The following is a 24,379-nucleotide window of genomic DNA, read 5'->3' as shown; positions in this document are numbered from 1 at the left end:
TGGCCTCACCCACACCCAGAGCCCTCCACGGTCCTCTCGCCTGGCGCCAGGGCTCTCTCTGTGTCTCCAGAGCCAATGTGGCCTGGCACCTGGCAGGTTGAATGTGGAATAAATGAGTAAATAAGCTCTGGCCAGCATTCAGCAGGCCCCCTGCTGCTCCAGCCACTGAGCATGTGACTTCCATGCTTGCAAACACCCTGTGATGGGAGCTGGGTGTGAGGATGGGTACCATTTGACAGATGGGCAAGCTGAGGTTCGGGGAGGTGGAGTGACTCGTCCAAGTTCATCTGGCTACAAGAGTAGAGCCCCTCCCCGGACCCCCTCCCAGAGACATCTGTCCCCAGGGCTATGTCCAGCCCCGAAGGCCCAATGCCTGTCTCCTGCAGGTGTGTGCCCTCCCAGACAGCCAGTCAGACATCCGGGCTGGCCTGGCCTGTCCTCAGCCCCCTCACACCCGCCCAGCCTGGCCTGCCAGCCTTCCTGCAGTTGCTCAGAGCCAATAACCACGCAGTGCAGGCCCCGTGGTGTTCCTGCAGGCCGTGTGGGAGCCAGAGCCCAGGCCCAGCCCCATCACGGCCCCCAACCTGCCCGCCACCCCCTTGAAAAGTTCGGGGGGATGAGGGGGAACACTGCTTCTGCCTCCGCTGTCCCCAGGGTCAGCCAGGCCCAGCATCTGTGCCTCTTCTCCCTGCATCCTTGCTCTTCCTTCCCCCCAGAGCCGTGCACGCAGGCCAGCCACCTTCCCACATCCTGCATCTTGGTCCAGGAAGTGAAGAGTATTTTTTCCTGTCCCCATGCAGACCAAGCTGGGAGCCAAGCAGCAGTGCCCTCTACCCCCTTCTCATCGTGCCACCGCCCCCACCTCTGGTCACTCCTCTAGGTTGGGCTCGGCCTCCATGGCCCCTCCACACGCAGCTCCTGCAGCCCATGGGGCGAGTTGGGGTCCAAGTCTGGGACCATGGTACCTGCCTCGACCTCCATCTCGGCCTGCCCACCCTCATCCTGGCAGGGATTCTGGGTCAGATGGACTGGACACTGAACCACAACTTATCAGCTGTTGTCCTGAGCAAGTCACCTCCCGCTCTGAGCCCCGGTTCCCTCTGCCTCTGCCTCTTAACCCTTGAGCTCTGTGTTCTGAAACCTTCACCCTGACCAGGAGGCAGATGTGGAGCCCAGGCCTTGCTTCTGGGAAGGGACTTAGATTTGCCGGCTCTTGGGCAGTAGACCATTCTCCTCCCCTCCCCAGGCACCCACACCCTGTTAGTTCAGTGCTGACTGGGCTTCTGCCTCAGTTTCCTCCTTGGGCTGAGGCAAGAAACCTCTGCCTAGAATGTATCTCGTCCTCCTCTCCCTTGGAAACTGACCCCAGCCCCGCACCACAGTGGAGTCTGCTTCAAACCTTGTGGTCAGGCTCTCTCTTCCCTGACATCCTTGCCATTTCAGAAGCCCCCACACCCCCCAACCGCGCCGCCCCTCAGGCCTCTTGCAACAATCGGCCGGTCCTCCGCTGCCCTCTGGTGGCAGAGTCTGAGAACAGCAACTTCCTGGGGGGAATTTTTTTCCTCCCCAAATCCAGGTAAAGTCCTGACCTCACCTGCACAGGGCTACCTGCCTCATCACCTATGAACAATATCGGCAAGTGCTAATACCTGAGTTTGATTATAAAAATAATGAATGCACGATATGAAGTGGGTATAACACAGGGAAATAGGAACTAGGATGTGAAAATACCCAGTGGCCCAAATTCCCCCAGAGAGCGCTACTGTCAGGGGTTTGGCCATATCATTCCATAGTCTTTTTGCTTCTACAAATCTGTGTGCATGTGATGTACACACACACACACACACACGTTAACAGGATTATACTTGACATGCTGTTCTGACCAGCTTTGTCTATATCGTCATCTTGCCCTGTTAACACACAGGTCTGCCTCATTTGTCTAAGAGCTGATTGTACTTCTTTGTTGAGTAATGTATCTGTCATTTCCTTATAGAAGGATTTGAAGCATTATTGTTTTTAAAAGTCAATCATTTTACCTTTTTTAAGAAGTTTTTATTTGGGGGCACCTGGGTGGCTCAGTCGGTTAAGCATCTGCCTTTGGCTCAGGTCATGATCCCAGGGTCAAGCTCCCTGCTCAGTGGGGAGTCTGCTTCTCCCTCTCTTCCCCACTCATACTGTCTCTTGCTCTCTCTCTCTCTCAAATAAAATCTTTAAAAATAAATAAATAAACATAAGAGTTTTTATTTAAATTCCAGTTAGTTAACATACAGTGTAATATTAGTTTCAGGTGTACTAAATTCGGCACTTCCATATAATACCCAGTGCTCATCACGACAATCCCCATCACTTATTTCACCCATCTTGCCACCCCCCCACACCCCGCGCTAGTAACCACCAGTTTGTTTGATATAGTTAACAGTCTGTTTCTTGGTTCCTCTTTCTTTATTTTCTTCCACTTTGCTCATTTGTTTTGTTTCTTAAATTCCACATATGAGTCAAATCATATGGTATTTGTCTTTCTCGGGCTGACATTTTGCTTAGCATAATACACTCTAGCTCCATCCATGTCCTTGCAAATGGCATGATCTCATTCTTTCTTATGGCTGAGTAATTTTCTATTATATCTATATCTATATCTATATCTATATCTATATCTATATCTATATCTATATCTATCTATATCACATCTTCTTTATCCATTCATCAGTTCTTGGGCACTTGGACTGTTTCCGTAGTTTGGCTATTGTAGATAATGCTGCTATAAACATCAGGGTGCATGTATCTCTGTGAATTAGTATTTTTGTATTCTTTGGGTAAATACCTAGTAGTACAATTTCTGGGTCATAGGGTAGTTCTAATTTTAACTTTTTGAGAAACCTCCGTACTGTTTTCCAGAGTGGCTGCACCAGCTTGCATTCCCATCAACAGTGTAAGAGGGTTCCCCTTTCTCCACATCCTTGCCAACACCTGTTGTTTCTTGTGTTGTTGATTTTAACCATCCTGACAGGTGTGAAGTGACATCCCATTGTGGCTTTGATTTGCATTTCCCTGATGATGAGTGATGTGGAGCATCTTATCATGTGTTTGTTGCCCATGTGTATGTCTTCTTTGGAAAAATGTCTATTCATGTCTTCTGCCCATTTTTAAGTGGATTATTGAGTTTTGGGGTGTTGAGTTTAATAAGTTCTTTGTATATTTTGAATACTAGCCCTTTATCTGATATGTCATTTGCAAATATCTTCTCCCCTTCTGTCGGTTGTCTTTTGGTTTTGTTGTCTGTTTCCTTTGCTGTGCAAAAGCTTTATATTTTGATGTAGTCCTGACAGTTTATTTTTGCTTTTGTTTCCCTTGCCACAGGAGACCTATCTAGAAAGAAGTTGCTATGGCCGATGTCAAAAAGTTACTGTCTTCTTCTAGGATTTTTTATGGTTTCAGGTCTCACATTTGGGTCTTTAATCCATTTCGAGTTTATTTTTGTTTGTGGTGCAAGAAAGTGGTCCAGTTTTCCCAACACCGTTTGTTGAAAAGACTTCTTTTTCCCATTGGATATTCTTTCCTGCTTTGTTGAAGATTAATTGAGCATATAACTGTGGGTTCATTTCTGGGTTTTCTATTCTGTTCCATTAGTCTATGTGTCTGTTTTTGTGCCAATACTGTACTGTCTTGATTGCTACAGCTTTGTAATATAGCTTGAAGTCCGGAATTGTGATGCCTCCAGCTTTGTTTTTTTTTCCGAGGTTGCTTTGGCTATTTGGGGTCTTTTGTGGTTCCATACAAATTTTAAATTTGTTATAGTTTTGCGAAAAACGGTGGTGGTATTTTGGTAGGGATTGCATTAAACGTGTAGATTGTTTTGGGCGGTATGGACATTTTAACAGTATTTGTTCTTCTGATTCATGCGCATGGAATGTCTTTCCATTTCTTTGTGTCATTTTCAATTTCTTTCATCAGTGTTTAACAGTTCTCAGAGTACAGGTCTTTCACCTCTTTGGTTAGGTTTGTTCCTAGGTATCTTATTATTTTTGATGCAATTGTAAATGGGATTGATTCCTTAATTTCGCTTTCTGCTGCTTCATTATTATGTATAGAAATGCAACAGATTTTTGTACATTGATTTTGTATCCTGCAACTTTACTGAATTCATTTATCAGTTCTGGTAGTTTTTTGGTGGAGTCTTTCAGGTTTTCTATATATAGTATCATGCCATTTGCAAATGGTGAAAGTTTGACTCCTTCCTTGTTGATTTGGATGCCTTTTATTTCTGTTGTCTGCATGCTGAGGCTAGGACTTCCAGTACTGTGTTGAATAAAAGCAGTGAGAGTGGACGGTCTCTGTCTTGTTCCTGACCATAGAGGAAAAGCTCTCAGTATTTCCCCACTGAGGATGATATTCACTGTGAGTTTTTCATAGAAAGCCTTTATGATGTGGAGGTATGTTCCCTCTCAATCTACTTTATTGAGGGTTTTTATCACGAATGGATGTTGTCCTTTGTCAAATGCTTTTTCTGCACCTATTGAGAGGATCATATGGTCCTTATCCTTTTATTAATGTGACGTACCTGTTGATTGGTCGATTTTTTTTTCTTAGTCACCTTTCTGTTTTGTGCAGCAGGAAGATCTGGGGTCAGGAGAGCCAGGGTCCAGGCTACTGTCACTGATCTCATTGCTGTGCCCCTCCAGGCCCGTTTCCCCACCTACACAGTAGGGCATCTGGCTCCATCTAGAATCCTTCGCTCTGATGATTCCTCTGAGCTGTGATCCCAGAGGCTGTCCTGGGATCATCCATACAGTTTTGGGGCTGGTGCGGGGAGGAGGCCTGGCCTAGTGGGAGCGTGGACAGTTGTGGCGAGGGACAGGCTGCGACGCTACCCGCTGCCCGGTATTGGACGGGGCTGCCTGAGGGAGAGTGAGGTCTGACCCACACTCCTCTCCTGCAGCTTGCTGAGGGCAGCTGGGCCGGCTGCTTTTTCTTGGAAGGGCCTGGGGGCATCCACAGCCACTTCCCCCACCCTGAGCTGACTTGTATATCACCCAAGTAAGAAGGGAAAGTATTCCCCTTGTAAACAACTCAAAAAATACAGAAGATTTCAGCTTCTGGGGTCAGAGGGCCTGGAGTCACCCTCCCACTTTAAACAACTAAATCAACAGACAAAACGTGGGACACAACGGGCCCAGCTGTTGGACAGAACAGGGATTCCTGAGAAAAGGAAGCACAAGCAAATGAGGTGAGGCCTGTGGTTTGCAGAGAGTACTGCCTGGACTGAGTGTCCGGGTCACCGGGCGGGACAGGAGAAGCCACACAGCCCAGCCAGCTCCCTTACTGGAGGAGACAGACTGGGGAACTTAACGGGCAGAGGCTAGGTAGAATTTTTGAATCAGAACACTGGAAAGAAGACAGCTGCCCTGAGATTGGAAAGTGGCATGGAGAGGAGGAAGATCCCAGAGAGAGGGTCCAGACCTGTGCAGAGGGCCCCCCTCACCCAGTTAGCTGAGAGCAGATAGGTGCCTACGTGTGAGGAGATGACCCAAAGCTGACCGAAGGACCAGAAGGAACAGGCAGAACTAAATGCCCAAAGCTCACAGGGGGACAGAAATAGTCCCCACCAGCCAGATTGAGAAACCTCATAATAAACAGGGCAGAACACTGAGAACCATATGACCTCAGAAGTGGGACAAAATTAGTCCTTCACTAACAGATGCGCTGGTCTCTTCAACAAAGCTCAAAAGCAAGCCTCAAAGGAATGAAATGATCTCCAAATAACTTATTTGCATTCCACAACAAAGCTTAAGAATATTTACAGGAACCCAACCATATCCAACACATTTTAATAAGGTAACATGTCTGGCATCCATTAAAAGTTAGGCATATAAAGAAGTAGAAATAAGTAAAAGCAGACACAGAAATCACACAGATAATGGATGAGAGGACATTAGTTATAACTCTATTCTGTATTTTTAAGAAGGTAAAGGAAAGCATGAACATGTTAAAAAGAAACATGGAAACAATATTTTTTGATACCTCAATCAAACTTCTAGTGATGAAAAAATTTTTCTGAAATTTTGGATCTCTGAAATATGAAAAATACACTGGAGATTAACAGCAAATGAAAAGAAGAAAGGATTAGTAAAACCTGCACTTCCTCTGCATTAGGCCCACCTGTCTGCCTAACCTGGCTTTAGACTGAGCATTTATTTAAGAATAAAATTGTGGTGGTGGTCTGAAAAAAGAAAGGATTAGTGAACTTGATGACATAGTCGTAGAAACTATCCAAAATGAAATACACCAATATAAAAAGACTGAAAAAAAAAAAAAAAGAACAGGGCATCAATGAGATGTGGGCAACTCCTGTTGGGTTAATATACAAATTAGGAATCCCCAAAGGAGAGGAAGAAGAGAAAGATATATAAAGAAATAATTAATGAGAATTTTCAGGCGCCTGGGTGTCTCATTTGTTAAGCATCTGCCTTCGGCTCGGGTCATGATCTCAGGGTCCTGGGATCAAGTCCCACATCGGGCTCCTTGCTTAGCTGGAAGCCAGCTTCTCCCTCCCCCACTCCCCCTGCTTATGTTCCCTCTCTCGCTATGTCTCTCTCTGTCAAATAAATAAAATCTTTAAAAAAAAAAAAAGAAAAATTTTCAAAATTTGTAAAATCTATAAACCCAAGAAGGTCAATAAACCCAACACAAGAAATATATAAAGAAAACCATGTATTACATCATAATCCAATTTGCTTAAGATCAGATAGAAAATCTTAAAAGTAGATAGAGGGAAAAGGGTACATTACATACAGAAGAACAAAGATTAAAATTGTAGCACACTTTGCATAAGGGGGAAAAAAAATCCAAGCCAGAAGACAGGGAAGCAGCATCTTTAAATTACTTAAAGGAGAAACTGTCAACCTAGAATTTTAACTCAGCAAAAATATCTCTACAAATCCCATATCTGATAAAGGACTGTGTCTAGAATATATAAAGAGCTCTTACAACTCAACAATAAAAAGACAACCCAATTTAAAAACAGAAAAAAGATCTGAGTAGACATTTCTTCAAAGAAGACATACAAATGGCCAATAAACACATGAGAAGATGCTCAATATCATTAGTGAAATCAAAACTGAAATGAGATAATACTTTATACCAACTACAATGGAGAGAATTGAAAAGATAGATAATCAGAAGTGTGGTGAGGCTGTAGAGAAACTGAAACTCTCATACACCGCTGGTGAAAATGTAAAATTTTGTAGCCACTTTGAAAAACAGTTTGGCAGTTCCTCAAAACAGTCAACATAAAATTACTATATGTTCCAGCAATTCTTACACATATGTAAAGAGGTACAATATATTTGTGGGTAATCTGTGGTGAGTTAAACTATATATTGCAACCCTAGAGAAACCACTAAAAATATAAAATGAAGAATTAAGTCTAATAAGTCAATAATGGAGATAAAATGGAATCATTTGAGAGAAAAAGCTCAATCCAAAAGAAGAAGGGAACAAAAAGCAGATGGGACAAGGAAAAAATAAATAGCATGACAGTCATTTTAAATCTAATGATATTGATAATTACATTAAATATAAGTGGTTTAAACATTTAATTGAGTGGTAGAGATTATCAGACTGGATAAGAAAGCAAAGCTCAATGCACCACATGTGATCCTTGTCTCTTAGCTCTAAATTCTCCCTTGCCCTGTTTGTGATACTGTTAACAGTTCTCATTTGCCATCTGGAATTATATTAAACTTTATCAGTAGAGGGCGCTGGAGAGACACTTAATTCTTCAGAGTTCTCTTTCCCCTTAGTAGATAAACCCATGTTATGGTTAATAATTTTTTTTACTCAATTATAATTAACATATCATGTTATATTAGGTTCAGGTGCACAATATAGTGATTCAACAGTTTTATACATTTCTCAGTGCTCATCATGATAAGTGTACCCTTAATCCCCTTGATCTATTTCACCCATCCCCCAACCACCTCCCCTCTGGCAACCATGTTTGTTCTCTGTATTTAAGAGTCTGGTTTTTGTTTGTCTTTTTTGTTTGTTTTGTTTCTTAAATTCCACATATGAGTGAAAACTTATGGTATTTGTCTTTCTTGGACTGACTCATTTCACTTAGCCTCATACCCTCTATGTCCATCCATGTTGTTACAAATGGCAAAATCTCATTCTTTTTTATGGCTGAGTAGTATTCCATTGTATATATATACCACATCCTCTTTATTCATTCATCTAGCAATGGATACTTGGGCTGCTTCCATATCTTAGCTATTGTACATAATGCTGCAATAAACATAGGGGTGCATATATCTTTTCAAAGTAGTGTTTTCATTTTCTTTGGATAAATAGCCAGTAGTGGAATTACTGGATCATATGGTAATTCTATTTTTAATTTTTTTTGGAACCTCCATACTGCCTTCAACAGTGGCTGCACCAGTGTGCATTTCCACCAACATACAAGAGGGTTCCCCTTTCTCCACATCCTCGCTAACACTTGTTGTTTCTTGTGTTTTTGATTTTAGCCATTCTGACAGGTGTGAAGTGATATCTCATTGTGGTTTTCATTTGCATTTCTCTGATGATTAGTGATATTGAATATCTTTTCATGTGTCTGTTGGCCATCTGTATGTCTTCATTGAAAAAATGTCTATTTAGATCCCCTGTTCGTTTTTTAATTGGATTAAGGTTTTTTGGTGTTGAGTTGTAGAAGTTCTTTATATATTTTGGATACTAACCCCTTGTTGGATACATCATTTGCAAATATCTTCTCCCACTCAGTAGGTTGCCTTTTGTTTTGTTGATGGTTTCCTTTGCTGTGCAAAAGTATTTTATTTTGGTGTAGTCCCAATAGTTTAATTTCGCTTTTGTTTCCCTTGCCTCAGGAAGAGTATCTAGAAAAATGTTTCTACAGCTGATGTCAAATTACCACCTATGTATTCTAGGAATTTTATGGTTTCAGGTTTACATTTAGGTCTTTCAACCATTTTGAGTTTATTTTTGTGTATGGTGTAAGAAAGTGGTCCAGTTTCATTCTTTGGCATGTAACTGTCCAGTTTTCCCAAGACAATTTATTAAAGAGACTGTCTTTTCCCTATTGTATATTATTGCCTCTTTTGTCATAGATTAATTGATCATAAGAGCATGGGTTTATTTCTGGAGTCTCTATTCTGTTGCACTGATCTATGTGTCTATTCTTGTGCCCGCATATAAATTTTATATTCAACCTTCCCTGTATGAATTACTGTGTTGTTTCTCTATCCTGTTTGGACCCTGACCAATATAGAATTAACACTGGCCAGTGGTCATAGGGGATAACCCCACAAAGATGGGATTTAGAGATTTGTTTGGCTGTGTCCTCAGGCTTGAAGGCAGCGCTGGACTACCTGCTAGTGGGCAGTGGAATACTAGCAATGCGTGGCATGCAGTGACATCACAATGAATCACGTTATCTCCTGTGGTTATGTGACGAGAGAGGCATGTGCCTTGGGAGGCCAGGTGGCTGCCCCACTTGATTATTACAGCAGTGATGATGACCATAAGGACTGTGATGTGGGATGAATTATTTTGAGCATGCTTGACTGTTTACCAAAAGAAAATGACAAATTCTCAGCTTAAGTTCTGGTCAAGAACCAGAGAGCTTCCATGACAACTCTGAAAAGATTCTCTCATTTCTTACAGACACTAGACTGAGATCCCTTAAAACCAAACCAACATTTAATTGTGTAGGTTGCTGAATTAAATTTCCATTCATTAAGTTCATTTAAATTCATAGTCTCCCTAAGTTTTTCATGTGAAAGGGCAAGAATGGGATCCCGAAATTTGTAATGGGGACATCTGGTTGGACCCAAATGAAACTAACAGCTTGAACCCTCATGTCATCCCATCCCCGCCTTGCGAGTGGAAATAGCTCGACTTTCTGTGTTAGAGAAGAACAGGCGTCTCTGCTTACAAACACTGTGAGCACTTCATCTGGGGCAGATGCTTTGAACAGCCATGCCCAAGACCCACCTCCACCGCTCCCATAACTAGGTCAAATCTCAGCATTTTCCAGAGGAACGAGAGGACTCCAGAGAAAACAGATCATACACCCAAAGAATTGTGAGACTTCGCTAATATATATTTTTAAGCCTATTTATTGAGCTATGGTTCACACGTCATACAATTCATCCATTTAAGGCGCACGATTCAATGGTTTTGAGTCTAGGCACAGATACATGCAACCACCAGAACAGTCCATTTCAGGAGATTTCCATCATCCCATTAAGAAACCTCATACATTTTACCTATCACCCACTTAGCCCCCCACCGACACCGACCCCTTCAGCCTAGGTAACCACTAATCTACTTTCCGTCTCTATAGATTTTCCTGTTCTGAACATTTCATATGAATGAAATCATATAGTTTGTGGTCTCTTGTGACCGGCTTCTTTCACTGAGTATGATGTTTTCAAGCCTCACCCAGGTCGTAGCGTGGATCAGCACCTCATTCCTTCTTATAGCCAAATAATACTCCACCGTGTGGATATACCACTTTTGATCCATTTGCTCATTGAGGAACATTTGGGTTGTTTCCACCTTTTGACTGTTATCAGTAATGCTCCTGTAAGCATTTGCATAAAAGTCGCTGTGTAGATGTTCATTTCTCTCTGGTGCATACCACGGAGTGGAATTGGTAGCTCTGTGTGCAGTCATCCCAGGAACTGCCAGACTGTTTTCCAAAGCAGTTGGACTATTTTACATCCTAGCATCAGCAAATAGTTTCTCCCATTGTGTGGGTTTTCACTTTCTTGTTGGTGTTCTCTGTGGCACATTTTTAATTTTAATTAAAATGAAGTCCAATTTATCTGTTCTTTCTTCTGTTGATGGTCCATTGGTGTCATATCTATAATCCTTTGGCAAATCAGATACATTCCTCAGCTGTACTGACTTTACTGTTGAACTCATCCCCCGACATCTCCATTTTTGGTGTCGTTTTCGGTATATAGAGATATTTTTTCCTTGTAGTATCTCCGCTGGACTCTTTCTTATCATTTCTCCCTGCTAAAATTACTCCCCATCTGCTCATGCATGTTGTACATCTTTCCTACTAGTTACTTCCACATACTAATCACAGTTATTTTAATGTCCCCATCTGGGAGGGTTATATCTGAGCCTGATTCTGTTGACGGCTTTATTTATCAACAGTGTTTTTCCCTTGAATGCTGAATGCTATTTGCACAACAGAAGAGACAGCAGGTATAGTGTGCGCTCTGGGCAGTGGGCATGCTGCTCTTTGTTTCGGGTCTGTCGTGGGGAACTAGTTGATGTAGGCAGGAGTTGAGCTGGGATGGGTTCCGTGGTCGCCGTCCTTACCTTCAGAGGCCCACATGCAGACTCTTGCAGTAGCAGCCACCTGGGCTTGGGGTGGAGCTGGGCTGTGGCAGCCTTTTTCTCAGTGTTTGTACCTTACTTCCAGCTTGGGGCAGCATAGACGGTATCCCTCTCCATGCCTTTCCTTGTCCCGCAGCTTCGGGTAGGGGCATGTTACCCTGGTCCGGCTTCAGTCTTAGGCATGTCTTGGGTGCACTTTTGTTCTTCTCCAGGGGTAGCTGATTTCTGGTTGGTATCAGAATGGGTTCTCGGGCCCTGGATGGCTTCTTGCCCCTCCCAGGGGGTTACAGGATGTTCTCTTCTATCTTTCCCCCAGCCAGCATGAGCTTTTACTTCTTCCTGGGGATGAAGGGAATATGGCCCTTTCCCTAGTGGATTCAGAATTTTGCTTCATAGGAGAGCATCTGAGGAAGTGAGCAAGGCTTCATGCCAAGAGCTGAAAATCACTGCAGACTCTCAGCAGAGAGGCAGGTCTCGGGCCCTTCTCCTGAGCATCCAGTGGAGGCCTGGGGAAGAGATCCTGAAAGTGAATGTGAACTTGCTTTGCGCGGAGGGGCCCCAGCCATTCCAGACAAATTAGTCCATCCTTTGCCTTAACAATTCAATAAAATTTTACTGGATTTCATCTTCCTCACTTGTCTTGTGGCCGGATCTTTCTGCAGTGCTCCTGCCATAGGTGAGATGGTTTGGCTGTCCTCTCTCTTCAGAACTCAGATTGCCTAGTTGCCTTTCTGATGAACTCAAGAAAAGTCATGACTTTATAGTTTATTCGCCTTTTTTCGGTTGTTGGGGCAAGAGTGTTTTTTGCAGCATTCTATACCCTAAGCAAATGCAGAAACCCATACTGACTATTAATATAATAGGGTTACAGGTAATTTAGATTCTCTATATTATATATTTATGTAACATTTGAATTTTTACAAGCATATTTTGGTTTTATAAGCAGAAAAGAAAAAATGAGCCAGGATTCTTTGGAGAAACCAAACCAATAGTGTGTGTGTGTGTGTATATATATATATAAAAATATAGAACAAGATTTATTATAAGGAATTGGCTCATGCAATTATGGGGGCTGAGGAGTTCCAAGATCTGCAATTGGCAAGCTGGGGACCCCAAAGAGCCGTTGGTGTAGCTCCAGTCCAAGTCTGAAGGCCTGAAAACCAGGAGCACTGATGTGTGTAAGCTCCAGTCCAAAAGCCAGCAGACTCAAGCCCCAAGAAGAGCAGATGTTTCGGTTGGGAGGCAGAAGGCTGATGCTCTGGCAATTAGGTAGGAGGAGTTCCTCTTACTCAGCCTTTGGTTCTATTCTGGTCTTTAACCAATTGGATGAGGCCCACCCACACCAAGGAGGGCAATCTGCTTTACTCAGTCTACCAATTGGAAAGTTAATCCCCTCCAGAAACACCCTCACAGACACATCCAGAATAATGCTTGACCAAATGGCTGGGCACCCCATGGCTCAGTCAAATTGACACATAAAATTAACCGTCATAATGTTATAATAATAATAATAATAATACCATCATAATTCTGGACAGCCTCTTAAGGCTGAGACTGATCTGGGAGGCTCAGTGGTGCCAAGACTTTTTCAACCCACTCTGTTCCAGTGGCCCGGACACCCAGCTGACTTTTGATTCCCAGAAGCCACTCACTGAGAAATGCTGTCCAGTCTGGACCCACCCAAGCCAGACCCTCCTCCTGATGACAAAGGAAGAGCTGAGGCCCCCACACAGGGGTCCTCCCCTCAAAGGCGCCTCACTACGCTGTGGCGTTGGGAAGCCATGTTTGCCAGCCCTGTGGAAGAACAGTAGCCCACAAAGCTTGGGCTGGACAGGTTGCTCGCCCTCACCATCCATGTCACGAGGCACCTTTTGTAAGTGGAGGGCTTGCTCCAGATCCCCAGAGCTTCCAGCAAAAAGTGTTTCCAGAAGTATCCAATGACGCTAGTGGTCTAGTGGTTTCCTTTTGAATGTCGCCCACCCTGGCCTGTGCTCAAATTCTCAAACTTCAGAATTATTATCTTAAAATTCAGATTCCTACATCCTACCCACAGAGATCTGTATTCAATAGGTCTCATGTGCGTGCTTTACCAGCACCCCAGGATTCCTAGAAGCATTGTTTCCAGCCTCACCAGACCCGGGAAACATTCACAGACATTCCTTTCATGGAGCAACACACGAGAGTCCAGAGGTGCGTTAAATTCTCCCATGTTCTCACACACGCTCCACGAAGGAAGTCAGGCACAGAAAGCAAATCTTGCATGACTCCATATTATACCAAGTCCCAGAATAGGCGCGAGTCATATACAGTGACGGGATTCAGCGGCTGCCTGGGAAGGCGCACAGGGGCAGCTCCAGAGAGATGGAAATGCTCCAGAACTTAATCCGGTGTGTGAATTTGTCAAAAGTGATGGAGCTGTACACTTAAAATGTGTGAGTTCTCTTATGTGCAAATCACACCTCAGCGAAGTCATTTTGAAAAGCTTATCATGTGTTGTCTCAGAAAAAGGATATTCCAGATATTTACACCCTGTGCTCCCATGGCATCACACGATGACATCCGACAGCATGTGTATGACTCACCGTTTCTTTCATGCATTAGGTGCTACGTGCCAGCAAGTCACCCTCTTACCTGTGTATCAGGCTCCCGCTTGATCCAGTAAGACCAGGTCCAGGCCCTTGGGCGGGGTGCTTGGAAGAGAACTGGCCAGTGCAGTGAATGGCCCCGTCTTCTGGAAACTCCGTGTTTAGGCAATTCTTGCATTCCAGTCCCCTGCTCCACACTGCACTCCTCTGGATGGAGGGACACACACACACACACTCCCCGCTCATGGAAAGGGAAAGGCTCTGTGAAGTCGACGACGCAAGCCCCACAGGCTCTGTGACCCTGAGACTCTCAGAAATCACCATGGGGCCAGCAGGTCACAACTCAAGGGGCTGCCCCTCACACTTGTCACCGGCATCACTGCTTCCCTAGAGTCCCCAGAGGTCAAGAGAAAACTCCACAGGGACAGAAGTTGTGGCTTTGACCTCAGAAATCACAAGAGCTCTGTATGTGGGGATGGGAGGACCAAGGGGCATTGGGAGAGGCCCCCCACAGGGAGCCCTCTGGATTGGTGCGTCCCAGGTACTACACCCCTGTTCTCACAGGGTCGCCTGTGACATCGTGACCCCGCTTGGGGCCTCAGTTCACCGATCTGTAAAATGTTGGACTGGATGAGTAATCACCAATTATTATCACCATTATCCTGATTACTGTTGGGCTCATTCTTCAAGTGAAACCCGTTGTAGAGCCTCAATAAGGAAAGAGGGTATCTGATTGAAAATGGAGGTTAGGGGCCCATGTCCCTTGTCTCCCCCTTGTTCTGAGGACCCCTACGGCTCTTGAGAATTGTTTAAAAACTGCTAAGCTAGCTGAGCTCCCGGTCCATGCAGCTGAACTCTGGCAACTGCCCTCATGGAAACCCTCCAGGACTCCAAATGACCCAACTCCAGCCACTGTGACCTCAGAATGACAGGAAGCACATATAATCGGACTCTGGGAACCCCGTGAAGTAACTCCGTTCACCTTGTGAACAGAATGCGATTATTCTATCGCTCAGACTGTGCCATCTCTGGAGCTGTTTGAGTTCTGAATCCTGCTCTCCCACTCCCCAGTCTGCCTTCCCGGTGAGTTCAGAATCACCTAGCGTCCCAAGTGTAAGTGGCAAATCTAGGATAGTCAACTCCACACCTAACTTTAGATGAATACAGATCCTTCTCTAAGACTCTGGCGCATGGGAAATGTCATCATCCCTGTCACTCGAGTGTGTATTAAAATGATGGCCCATTACTATTACCCCATTATGCAGCTGAGGAAAACAGACTCGGGGTCACCAAGAAGTGGAGCTGGGATTTTGGGGCAGGGGAAAGTCAGCCAGTGCTCACGGACAGGCGGTGGGTGCTAAGATCGCTTGTCTGAGCCCATCTCATCTCTGAGGATGGACGACAGTACTGTCCTTGGTTGCTGGACTGATTAACTGAGATAGTCCAAGTAGAAGCCCTCAGCATAGCCCAGACATGTGTGCGGGAACTCAATAAAGGTTGGCTCTAAATACTAGAGTTATAAACCCTGCTTCCTAAAACCACCAGACGCCAGATAGTCTTTCATAGAAAATAGATTTATTTTCACATTTCAAGTGAACACAAATAAATGTCCCACAAGTGTACCATATACAAAATCAGTAGATATATTAAACACAAAAATCAAAGCCCTCCAGAAAAGACATGTTTGCTTTCTTCTAAAGCACGTTTGGGCCATTTCCATTCTTCACCAATTCACGGACTAGGCACAGTACGCAGTGGGTTTGTTCCCAGGTTCGTCTGCTTCTACCCCCACGGACCCTTCCTCAAAAACCCCAGCAGCAAACCAAGAGGATTCACAGTGGCCGGGGGTAAATGCCGTGGCCGAGGACCGTGCACAAAAGCCCCAACTACGTTCCAAAGGCCAGGCTCTGGGGTTCTGTGGCTTCGGCCACCAACTGGGGTCCTGCCATGGCACGGAGTAGTTAAGTGCCACAGCTTCATTTCTTGGCAATCTTGTTAGTCAAATTATTCCAATTAAAAGAGGTCATTACCCAGATATAATGGCCCTTTTGCGGCGGCTGGCTTTCCCCGCTCGGCCGAGGAAAAGGCAGAAACCTGTCCCCAAAGCTGAGCCATCACCACCCCCCCAAGTATAAGGCACGGGTGAACTTGGGCTGGGGGATCACAGAGAAGGCCTGATGAGGAGTGGTGACATCATGTCCGTGATACTTGTCCAGAAATGGGGCGGTGAGGGAGGGCGGACACTGGGGAAGCAGCGTGGCGGGCCCAGTGGAGAGCGGACGCTCTGCAGAGGCCTTCCTCCAGCACGCAGTGACAGCGGCATGAACGCAGGCAACCGGACGGGGCACTGTTGCTGGCGTCCGATGTGGCCGCCTCGGTGTGTCACCATGTGGGCGGCCACTACCAGCCCAGCACCCTGTGGCCGAGGCCGGTTAGCTCAACTGGCCACAGTCTGTAATGACGATCTTCCTGGACGTCTTCCCACTCCTGGAACCGAAAGATTCGATTTTCTTCACGACATCCATGCCTTCTTTGACATGGCCAAACACGACATGCTTGCCATCCAACCTGTGAGTTGAGCCAGGGAAGAATAAGAGTAGTGCAATGCCACCCAATGTCATTGTCACCTGGTCATGGAACTATTTATCGGAGACAGCGATTCTGGAAGGGACTCACTCTGAAAGTCTGGACCCACCCCTTACGGCTCCGGTATCAAGCCTTGCGGAGCTCCCCCAAATACACCAGAGGGTCCCTCCCTTCCGGGGCACGTGCTGCCTGCCCTGCCGTGTGACCTTGCCCCCGGGCCACTTCACCTGAATCCTGGTAGGCAGCTATGCCCACCACTATACCACCAACGCTCACCTGAATCCTGGTAACCTCAGCTATGGAAAGTGAATTATTCTTGTTCCTCACAGGGAGTGAACAGGGTATCCAACTACTCTCAAGAAATAAGAGGTCCGTGTAAATAGGACCATCTTAATGGTCATGAGTGGCAAGGTAAGAGCCAAGATAGCAAGCACGGCTCTCCATTTGAGAGAGTTCCAAGAATCCAAAAGGCAGCTTAGTCCAGTGGCAGCAAGGTCAACACTGGTTACAGCCAAGGGCAGCACTGCAGGCCCTGCTGGGGGTTCCGCGGAAGGAGCGAAGAACAGGCGGAGCCAGCCAACGGCCTGCCTACGCCCTGACATGTCTGTCCCCTCCGGCTTGGGGGCCAGAGACAGCTGGTACCCACCTACCACTCAGGTCTCCTAAAGTCCTAGGAAATGGGCTTTATTAAAGAATTAGCTCTTGGCCAGCTATTGTCCCCTCAAGCCCATATGCCTCAGAGCTAGGACACAGGCGACTCTGGGCAGAGGAACTTATTAGGTGGTGGGATCCACAGGCACGTGGGCAAGAGAGCTCCAAGGTGCGTTCCAAGCTCGAGGTAAGCCGGGAAACAACAGTTTAAACCAAGCAAACAGGCTGCCTCCACAGGCCATCTTGAGGCCTGGTAGGTTCTGCAGCAGGTCCCAAACGTATGTGGTAAAAGTCCTTTTGCACAACACATGGAGAAAATTCCAGCTGACAGCAAATGGAAGCCTAACATAGACACAATTGTAAGAACAACCCACATTCTCCCTCAGTCCTTTTACAAACTTGGTCCTTCTCCCACATGGCCACACAGCCCAGCTGAGGGCTCCTGCCCCTTGGGGAAGGTGGCAGTGCAGCCTCAAGCCACCTTCCCCAAGAAGCACACAGACCCTCCTCTGGCTGCCAGGCCACCCCTCATGCCCAGCGGGCCTGCAGCCCGCGGCGGGGGACTCACCAGTCTGTCTTTATGGTGCAGATGAAGAACTGGGAGCCGTTGGTGTTGGGGCCTGCATTTGCCATGGACAGGACACCTGCAAAAACAGGCAGGAGGGGGCGCCTGGGTGGCTCAGTCGGTTGGGCGACTGCCTTCGGCTCAGGTCATGATCCTGGAGTCCCGGGATCGAGTCCCGCATCGGGCTCCCTGCTCGGCGGGGAGCCTGCTTCTGCCTCTGACCCTCCCCCCTCTCATGTGCTCTCTCTCTCTCATTCTCTCTGTCTCAAATAAATAAATAAATAAAAATCTTTAAAAAACAAACAAACAAACAAACAAAAAAAACAGGCAGGAGGAAGCCATGCTGCCCCAGGAGGCACCTCGCTGGGAAGCTACCGACAAGAGCCGCTGCTCCCCCCACAACAAGGCCACTGGGGTCTGACGGTCTTGGAGCTTGAAGAGGATGAGCAGCTCCCCGGGGCCTGCCCACCCGTGCTGCCCCAGGGACGAGAGGGCCTTGTGGAAGCTCTCTGTGGCAGGGCCAGAATGGGACTTTGGCACTCTGCATCTTGGGTCTTAAACGTGACACAACGCTGGGTTTTGCTGAAAGGCTTTCTCTCCCAGCGTCTCAAAGGAAGGCTTGTTTTTTAAATGGAGAGCTCAGCATGACAAAGCTCCAGGAAAACCAACACTCCAACCCGGAGTGCTGAAGGAGGGAAGGAGCATCACTGGATATGGGCAATCGGTCCCAGCCTCCCAGGCATGGTGGGCATGGTGGGCATGGCAGCATCCAGGCCGAGCTCAGGGCATTCAGACCGGGGAACGGCGGCCCCCACTCACCTGGTCCCACGTGCTTCAGTGTGAAGTTCTCATCAGGAAAGCGGCTTCCATAGATGGACTTGCCCCCGGTGCCATTGTGGTTGGTGAAGTCGCCGGCCTGTGAGCACAGAGCACCTTCTGAGCGGCCACCCCCCAGAACTGGCAGGGGGAGGCTGCTGTGGCGCGAGGAGGTGGCCCCCAACCCACCTGGGGCCCACCCAGCCAGAAGCCCCGCAGGCCAAGGGGTCAGAAAACATCCAAGGTTGTCCGGACTCATAAAATAACAAGGAAAATAAGCAAAAATAAAGCTTCAGTATTTTCTGCCATTAATAACTACCCTACCTTTCACATGATTCACTTTTTTTTTAAATCTGGGCAAGTTTTTTAAATGATTCTTAAAGGATCTAATGGCCATTCTGAGATGATTCGTAGGTAGTGACCTAGAGTTTTCTACCCACACTCTTGGAGGGGAGACAGGGAGGTGGCCAGGGGAGGGACCCAGTGCCCATGTCTGGTCTGTCGGGGGAGCAGCACAGAGCCAGTTCCCTATGCTGAGCCCCACTCCCTGCCTGGCACCTCCCCCCTCGCCAGGCCCGGTAGCCTCCCTACGCCTTGCAGACCCAGGACGGAATCCCCCCAGACCCGGTATCCTTCCTCACAGCTTGCCCAAGGTTTCCAAGGGAGCAGTGGCAGAAGAGCCCAGTGGCTGTCAGCCCCAGCCGCAGCCCCTGGCCAAGGTCTCATGGAGATATGATCCTCAGGTGACAGGGATGACCCGACCAGCCTGACCTAAGCACCCACAAATGCCAGCAGGGTGTCCCGAGACAGGGATGATTCAAAACCCTGGCCTGGGCCTCCCGGTGCTGCCAACTCATGCCTCAGAGAGCCCTCCAGCCTTGGAAGGACCCGCCCCTGCCCGATGCTGCTCAGAGGAAGACCCTAGCCTGGCTCAGGACAGCCCCTCCAGCTCCCGTGTCATCCACAGCCTCCCTCGGGCAGAGCTGGAAGGGCCTCTGCGGCAGAAAGCCACAGGCTTGGCCAGGCCTGTCCCATGGCCACAGCCTCCCTTCCCATCCCTGCAGTCACCACATTTGACACGTCAGCAGGCCCAGCCCCCACCCACTGCCACTCACCACAATAGGATGACAGCCCCAGGTCGGAGTGGAGGGAATGGGGGAGAGAATTCTGGGCTGGAAGGACTTCAAAGAGATCATGACACTCATGCCCCTGCCTCTATGGTCTGTGGGCCTCAAGACCCCAACCCCTGTCTTAGCAGGGTCTAACCTAACAGAGGGTGACCCCCACACAGCTGGGGTCTCGACCCCTGGGGAAGTTCCTGCTGTCCACATCTATTCCCAAACTTCTGACACAGCCTTACTGATGTTTTTGAAAAACAGGCAGCACATATGACTAAAGAACATTCATTTAACCAAGAAAGATGCCCCGCTCTAGAAGGAGAAGCTCCGAGTCCAGACCTGTTCGGTCTTGTTGGTGCTGTCTCCCTCCCTCCCTATCTCCCACGCCAAGCGTGCCAAGGGCTCAGTGGGACATACAGGGGGACTTGGTCAGAGACTGCCTGAATACGCTGGTCCTCCAAAGCCTGAAGATCTACTCCCCGCCCCCGTGCACGTCCAGATCTCAATGCCGGTCCCCCCGACAGGCTCCGCCAGCCAGCCCATCCTGCCACTGCCCTGTTGCTCAAGGGCCAGGGCCGCCCCACCCGCTCCACCGTCTCTGGGTGAGAAGACAGGCCCACAGAGTAATCCATCGCTCTCCCTTCGGTATCTCATTAATCCTCACAACCACCCTACAAGGTGGCCCCTGTTATCACCCCCCCCTCACACACGGGGAACCGAGGCAGACAGGGCCACCATACCTGACACATGAAGGATGGAATCACTCTGTGGAAGGTAGAGCCTTTGTAGCCGAAGCCCTTCTCCCCGGTACACAGGGCTCTAAAGTTCTCTGAGGGTTGAAGGAAGAGGCAGGTCAACAGGGCCAGGCCGCAACTGCAGGGTCACTGCTCATTCTAGCGAGCACCCTTCTACCCCCCAGGAGGTGAACAGGGGGTGGACAGACCCCAGGCCCGCTCCCTAGGTCTGCTCTGGCTGTGTGACCCGGAGCAAGTCACCTCCTTCTTACAGCTCGGTGTCCCAGTGTCCAAGCACTGAGACAAGAGCACACGCTCCTGGCAGGGAGTCCCTGGGCCATGTAGCTACCGCCCCATCGGGCACCAGCGGGGAGGAAGTGGTCCTGGTGGAAATTTACATGTGCTTCTACTGATTCCAAGGCTCTACTGGCCTGGTGGGCAGGGCCAACACCGAGGCTCAGAGAGGGACAGAAAGCTGGCCCAGGGTACCCAGCAGCTGAGCCTCACGTGGAATTCCCATCTGGTCACGGGCCTCTGTGCCCCAACTTCTCTCATCATCCCACCCACCTGGCCTGGCCCCTCTGTCCTCCATCTGGACCAGACTCAGAAGGCCCCAAGCCCCGTCTTACCTGCTGTCTTTGGGACGACATCTGCCTTCAGCTGTGGGGTGAGAAGAGGGACAAGAGAAGATGGTCAGTCCAGAGGCAGGTGACGGAGGGAACCTCCTCAACCACCCAACCCCCACAGCGGCCAAGGAGCCCCTTCCATGCCTGTGGCTCCCAGAGGCAGCCTAGGGAGCTATCATCTCTGCTAGTTGTTTCCGGAAACCAGGCTGGGAGGAGGCAGCCTCGGTTTCCCTATCTATCGGAAGAGAGGACAATGCCATCCTGGCCTACTTCCAGGGGCAAAACTGGCAGAGCTACTACAGCTGGGCCCCAAGCATCAGAGACTCAGGGCCGGGAGAGAGGCCAGTCCAAGCTCAATGCGCAGAGGGGAAACAGGCTTAGAGAGGCAGGGGAGTGGGGTGGGGGGTGGGTAAGGGGAGACCAGAGCCCCATCCAAGCAGGCCTCTTGCCTCCAAGCTTCAAGAGCCACCCTGGTGCGGAACCACTAAAATAAAAGGGAGAAGGAGGGTGGTCTCCATTTTCCAGAAGAGGAAACGGAGGACTAACGGAGGTCTCTGTTCAAAAGGGCCTCGGGCTTGAGGGCTACACCTGAGCTTCCCCCCGACCCCGTTTGTTCCCCCTATTTGTTTCTTACTTTGCGAGTCCGAGAGCGTGGGGGGGGGGGGTTGGAGTTGGGGTGAAGGGCCCCGGGGACACTGCTCCGACTTGCAGGGGGGCCGTCCCGGGTCAGCCCGGGGGGGCCCTGCACGAGAGGAGGCCGGCTGGCCTGCCAGAAACCACCTCGGCTCCTGCCCCAGCGCCCGGAGGCGGGTGAGGTCCACCGAGGGGGCAGGGCCGGGTCGGCTCTGCATTATGCAAGGGCCGCCGCGTGAGCGCACCCCGCCGGCCCGCTGCCGGGAACCCCGACACCCGCCCCGGAGCTCCGGGTCTGGGCGCTGACCCCGCGAGGTCTCAGGACCTCTCCCCGACGCCGGGGCCAGCCAGCAGGGCCGGGCTCTCACAGTCGACGACCTGACCTTGAACTTTCTCCTCCACACTTGCCCTCCTTCCCGCCTCCAAGGTGCCGAGAGGACACCACCGGAAGAGACCAATCTGATGCGCCCTTCTAGTGATGGGGAAACTGAGGCCCACGGCCGGGTGTCGGGGGCAAGGTCACCCAGCGAGTCGCGCACAGCGCCGGGCGCGTCCCCCACGCCCAGGCCGGCGCGGCCGGGTGCAGTGCGCTCACCTCCAGCACCACGCGGCCGAGCGGCTGCCCGTCGGCGCCCACGTCCAGGTACACGAGCGGGTTCCGGGAAGCGGAGGACGAGTCCCGGGAGCCGCCGCCGCCGCTGCTGGTGCTGCAAGCGCGGAGCGCGGGGAGGCGCAGCGGCGCGGAGCGCGGGACCGGGAGCAGGCCGAGCAGGCGGGGGCCGCAGCGCAGCGCCAGCATCGCGGGGGCAGGTCGGGGCGGGAGAGCGGCGGTAGGAGCGGAGACGACGGAAGCGACAGTTACGCGCGCGCAGAGGACAGAGTCAGCCACGGCCGCGCGTCGCCGCCTTTATTGGCCGGGCCGGCCTCGAGGCCCCGCCCCCGCCCGTCCCCTCGGGCCTGTTCGCGAGCGACCCCTGGCGGCCCCGGCGGGAGGCGCAGCCAGGAGGCTGGGGCGACAGAGCGTGAGCTCCTTTTAATGGGTTTCCCAAGGTCTAGAGACCTGAGGGACAGACACGACCTGGCTAAAGGGGGCCGGTTCCACTTTGTAAGGGTCCCAGATTAAAAAAAGAGAGAAGGAAATATGCTAAAACGTGGTTAACTCCAAAATATGAGCATCCATATGTTTTTATTCGAATATAACAAAAATTTACGTTTGAGCCCTCTGTATAGGCCTCCCCTCCACCCATAGGCCCTGCAGACAGAGAGACCAAGAGAGACGGTGGCTGAGAGACAAAGAAGGTGGAGGTGAGAGGTGGATCAGAGTGAGAGGTGCGGGAGGATGCAGGCAGAGACCACCCCCCTGCTGACCACAGGCCTCCTAGTCCCAGTCTGGCCCTTTCTCCAGATGCCTCTGGACACCAGATCCTCTTCCCACACTCCTGGAACTCAGCAGGTGCCCAGCAGGCTCTGGCCAGGCCCCAGCCCTCCACCAGGGTTGGGTCCGATGCCCCTTCCCCAACCCCATAGACTAACAGGCCTGGTCCCCAGCAACGGGGTCAAGTGACTGCTGGCTCCCCTCCCACAGCAGTCACCCCAAGAATGTACCTGCAGGAAACAGTACAGTGGCCATTCCATAGGGAATGCAAGGAAGGGTGAAAAGGTAAGACAGGAAGAGAAGGGGAACTGAGAACACTGGTGAGGAGGATTTACCCCCCATGTTGAGGGGGGCTCCATAGAAGTGTGGTAGGTGTGGGGGGTCCACAGTAAGTAAATAATAAGGGCCCTGGCAGGGCATCTCAGCTAACACCTGCAATCTCCAGATGGGAAACAAGGACCCAGAGTGAGGAAGGCACTGCTCAGGGCTAGGAGCACCCTGCATCTTCCACTGCCAGCCTGCGCCAATCTTCTCAGACCTCTCCGAGCCTCAGTTTCCCCTCTGGAGAATAAGGATGTGATGGTAGTCCTTACCCTGCTTCTTCCCAGGTCTGTTTCAAGGGTAAAATAAACAAGAGAGAGAGGCGTGTGTCAACCGTTAAGCACTGTGCTATGAGTGTCGGTGATGGATGGGGTCTAGACTGTCTTTGCTTCAGGTCTAGGGCTCAGACAGCAGTGGGTCTCAGCTTCAGGGGCTCAGAGGTCCAAGGGGCTCAAGAAGAGGGTATGGGCTGAACCTTGGAGTCAAGTGGGCTTGAGCTGAGACCTGAATCAGCTCCTGGGAAGGGGTCAGACAGCAAAATGCTGGCCCGAGTAAATTCATGAGGTCAGCGTGTCCTAGGCTCATTAGAATTCTGGCTTGCCCCTTTTCTGGGAGTTTACAGTCCTCTTCTCTATTCCTGGCCCAGGAGGAGCCTGGTCACTCAGTGATGCTCCAGCTGTATCCTGGAGCCCAGAGGCTCCCCAGGGTCCAGCCCAGGAGGGAGCCTCACTGTGTCCTGGGGAATGTCTCCTCCTTTCTCATGATTTTGTGCCCTGAGTAGAACGGGTCTGAGTGGGGAGCTGGCATGCTCCCTGCCCCATCTGGGCCCTGAGCACTCTCCCAGATCCCCCCGCATCAGTGCATACTGTAGATTTGAAAGAGGAAGAGAGGAATAACCCCCCATGTCAGTTCCAGGTCCTCAGCTCACACAGCCCTTCGCTACGCCAGGTGGATTAGTGGTGCCCTGTTGTCCTTCAAGCCTGCTCCTGGGGGCCTCCG

General features: G+C 49.5%; 2 protein-coding genes across 2 annotated transcripts in view; one reads left to right on the top strand and one right to left on the bottom strand.

The window, feature by feature from the left end:
• ZCCHC24 (zinc finger CCHC-type containing 24) overlaps window positions 1–14,165 on the top strand; it is a 78,409-nt gene extending 64,244 nt beyond the window's left edge. Inside the window, exons 3-4 of the mRNA XM_035022803.1 lie at window positions 13,441–13,560; window positions 13,972–14,165. Coding sequence (XP_034878694.1) covers window positions 13,441–13,560; window positions 13,972–14,088 — 237 coding nt within the window. The 3' untranslated portion in view covers window positions 14,089–14,165. The remainder of the gene's footprint in view (window positions 1–13,440; window positions 13,561–13,971) is intronic.
• A 1,343-nt stretch (window positions 14,166–15,508) lies between these two features.
• On the bottom strand, window positions 15,509–22,552 carry PPIF (peptidylprolyl isomerase F). The gene is made up of 6 exons (XM_035022827.1): window positions 22,280–22,552; window positions 21,055–21,085; window positions 20,432–20,520; window positions 18,577–18,673; window positions 17,761–17,836; window positions 15,509–16,523 (listed from the first exon to the last, which is right to left on the bottom strand). Exons 1-6 carry the CDS (start codon window positions 22,481–22,483, stop codon window positions 16,388–16,390), a joined length of 633 nt encoding a protein of 210 aa, XP_034878718.1. The 5' UTR covers window positions 22,484–22,552; the 3' UTR covers window positions 15,509–16,387.
• Between the last annotated feature and the right edge of the window lie 1,827 nt (window positions 22,553–24,379).

This window comes from Mirounga leonina, unplaced genomic scaffold, assembly GCF_011800145.1.
Source record: "Mirounga leonina isolate KUSES-001 unplaced genomic scaffold, KU_Mleo_1.0 Mir_114, whole genome shotgun sequence".
Classification (NCBI taxonomy): Eukaryota; Metazoa; Chordata; class Mammalia; order Carnivora; family Phocidae; genus Mirounga; species Mirounga leonina.
This window is presented reverse-complemented; position numbering and strand designations above follow the sequence as displayed.

Excerpts from the sequence above, each read along its gene's own strand:
- PPIF (XM_035022827.1), bottom strand. The coding sequence starts at position 22,483 with ATGCTGGCGCTGCGCTGCGGCCCCCGCCTGCTCGGCCTGCTCCCGGTC. Across the intron at positions 21,086-22,279 it reads TCGGCCGCGTGGTGCTGGAG|CTGAAGGCAGATGTCGTCCC; the intron begins GTGAGCGCACTG and ends CTCACCCCACAG. Across the intron at positions 18,674-20,431 it reads TTCCATCCTTCATGTGTCAG|GCCGGCGACTTCACCAACCA; the intron begins GTATGGTGGCCC and ends CTGTGCTCACAG.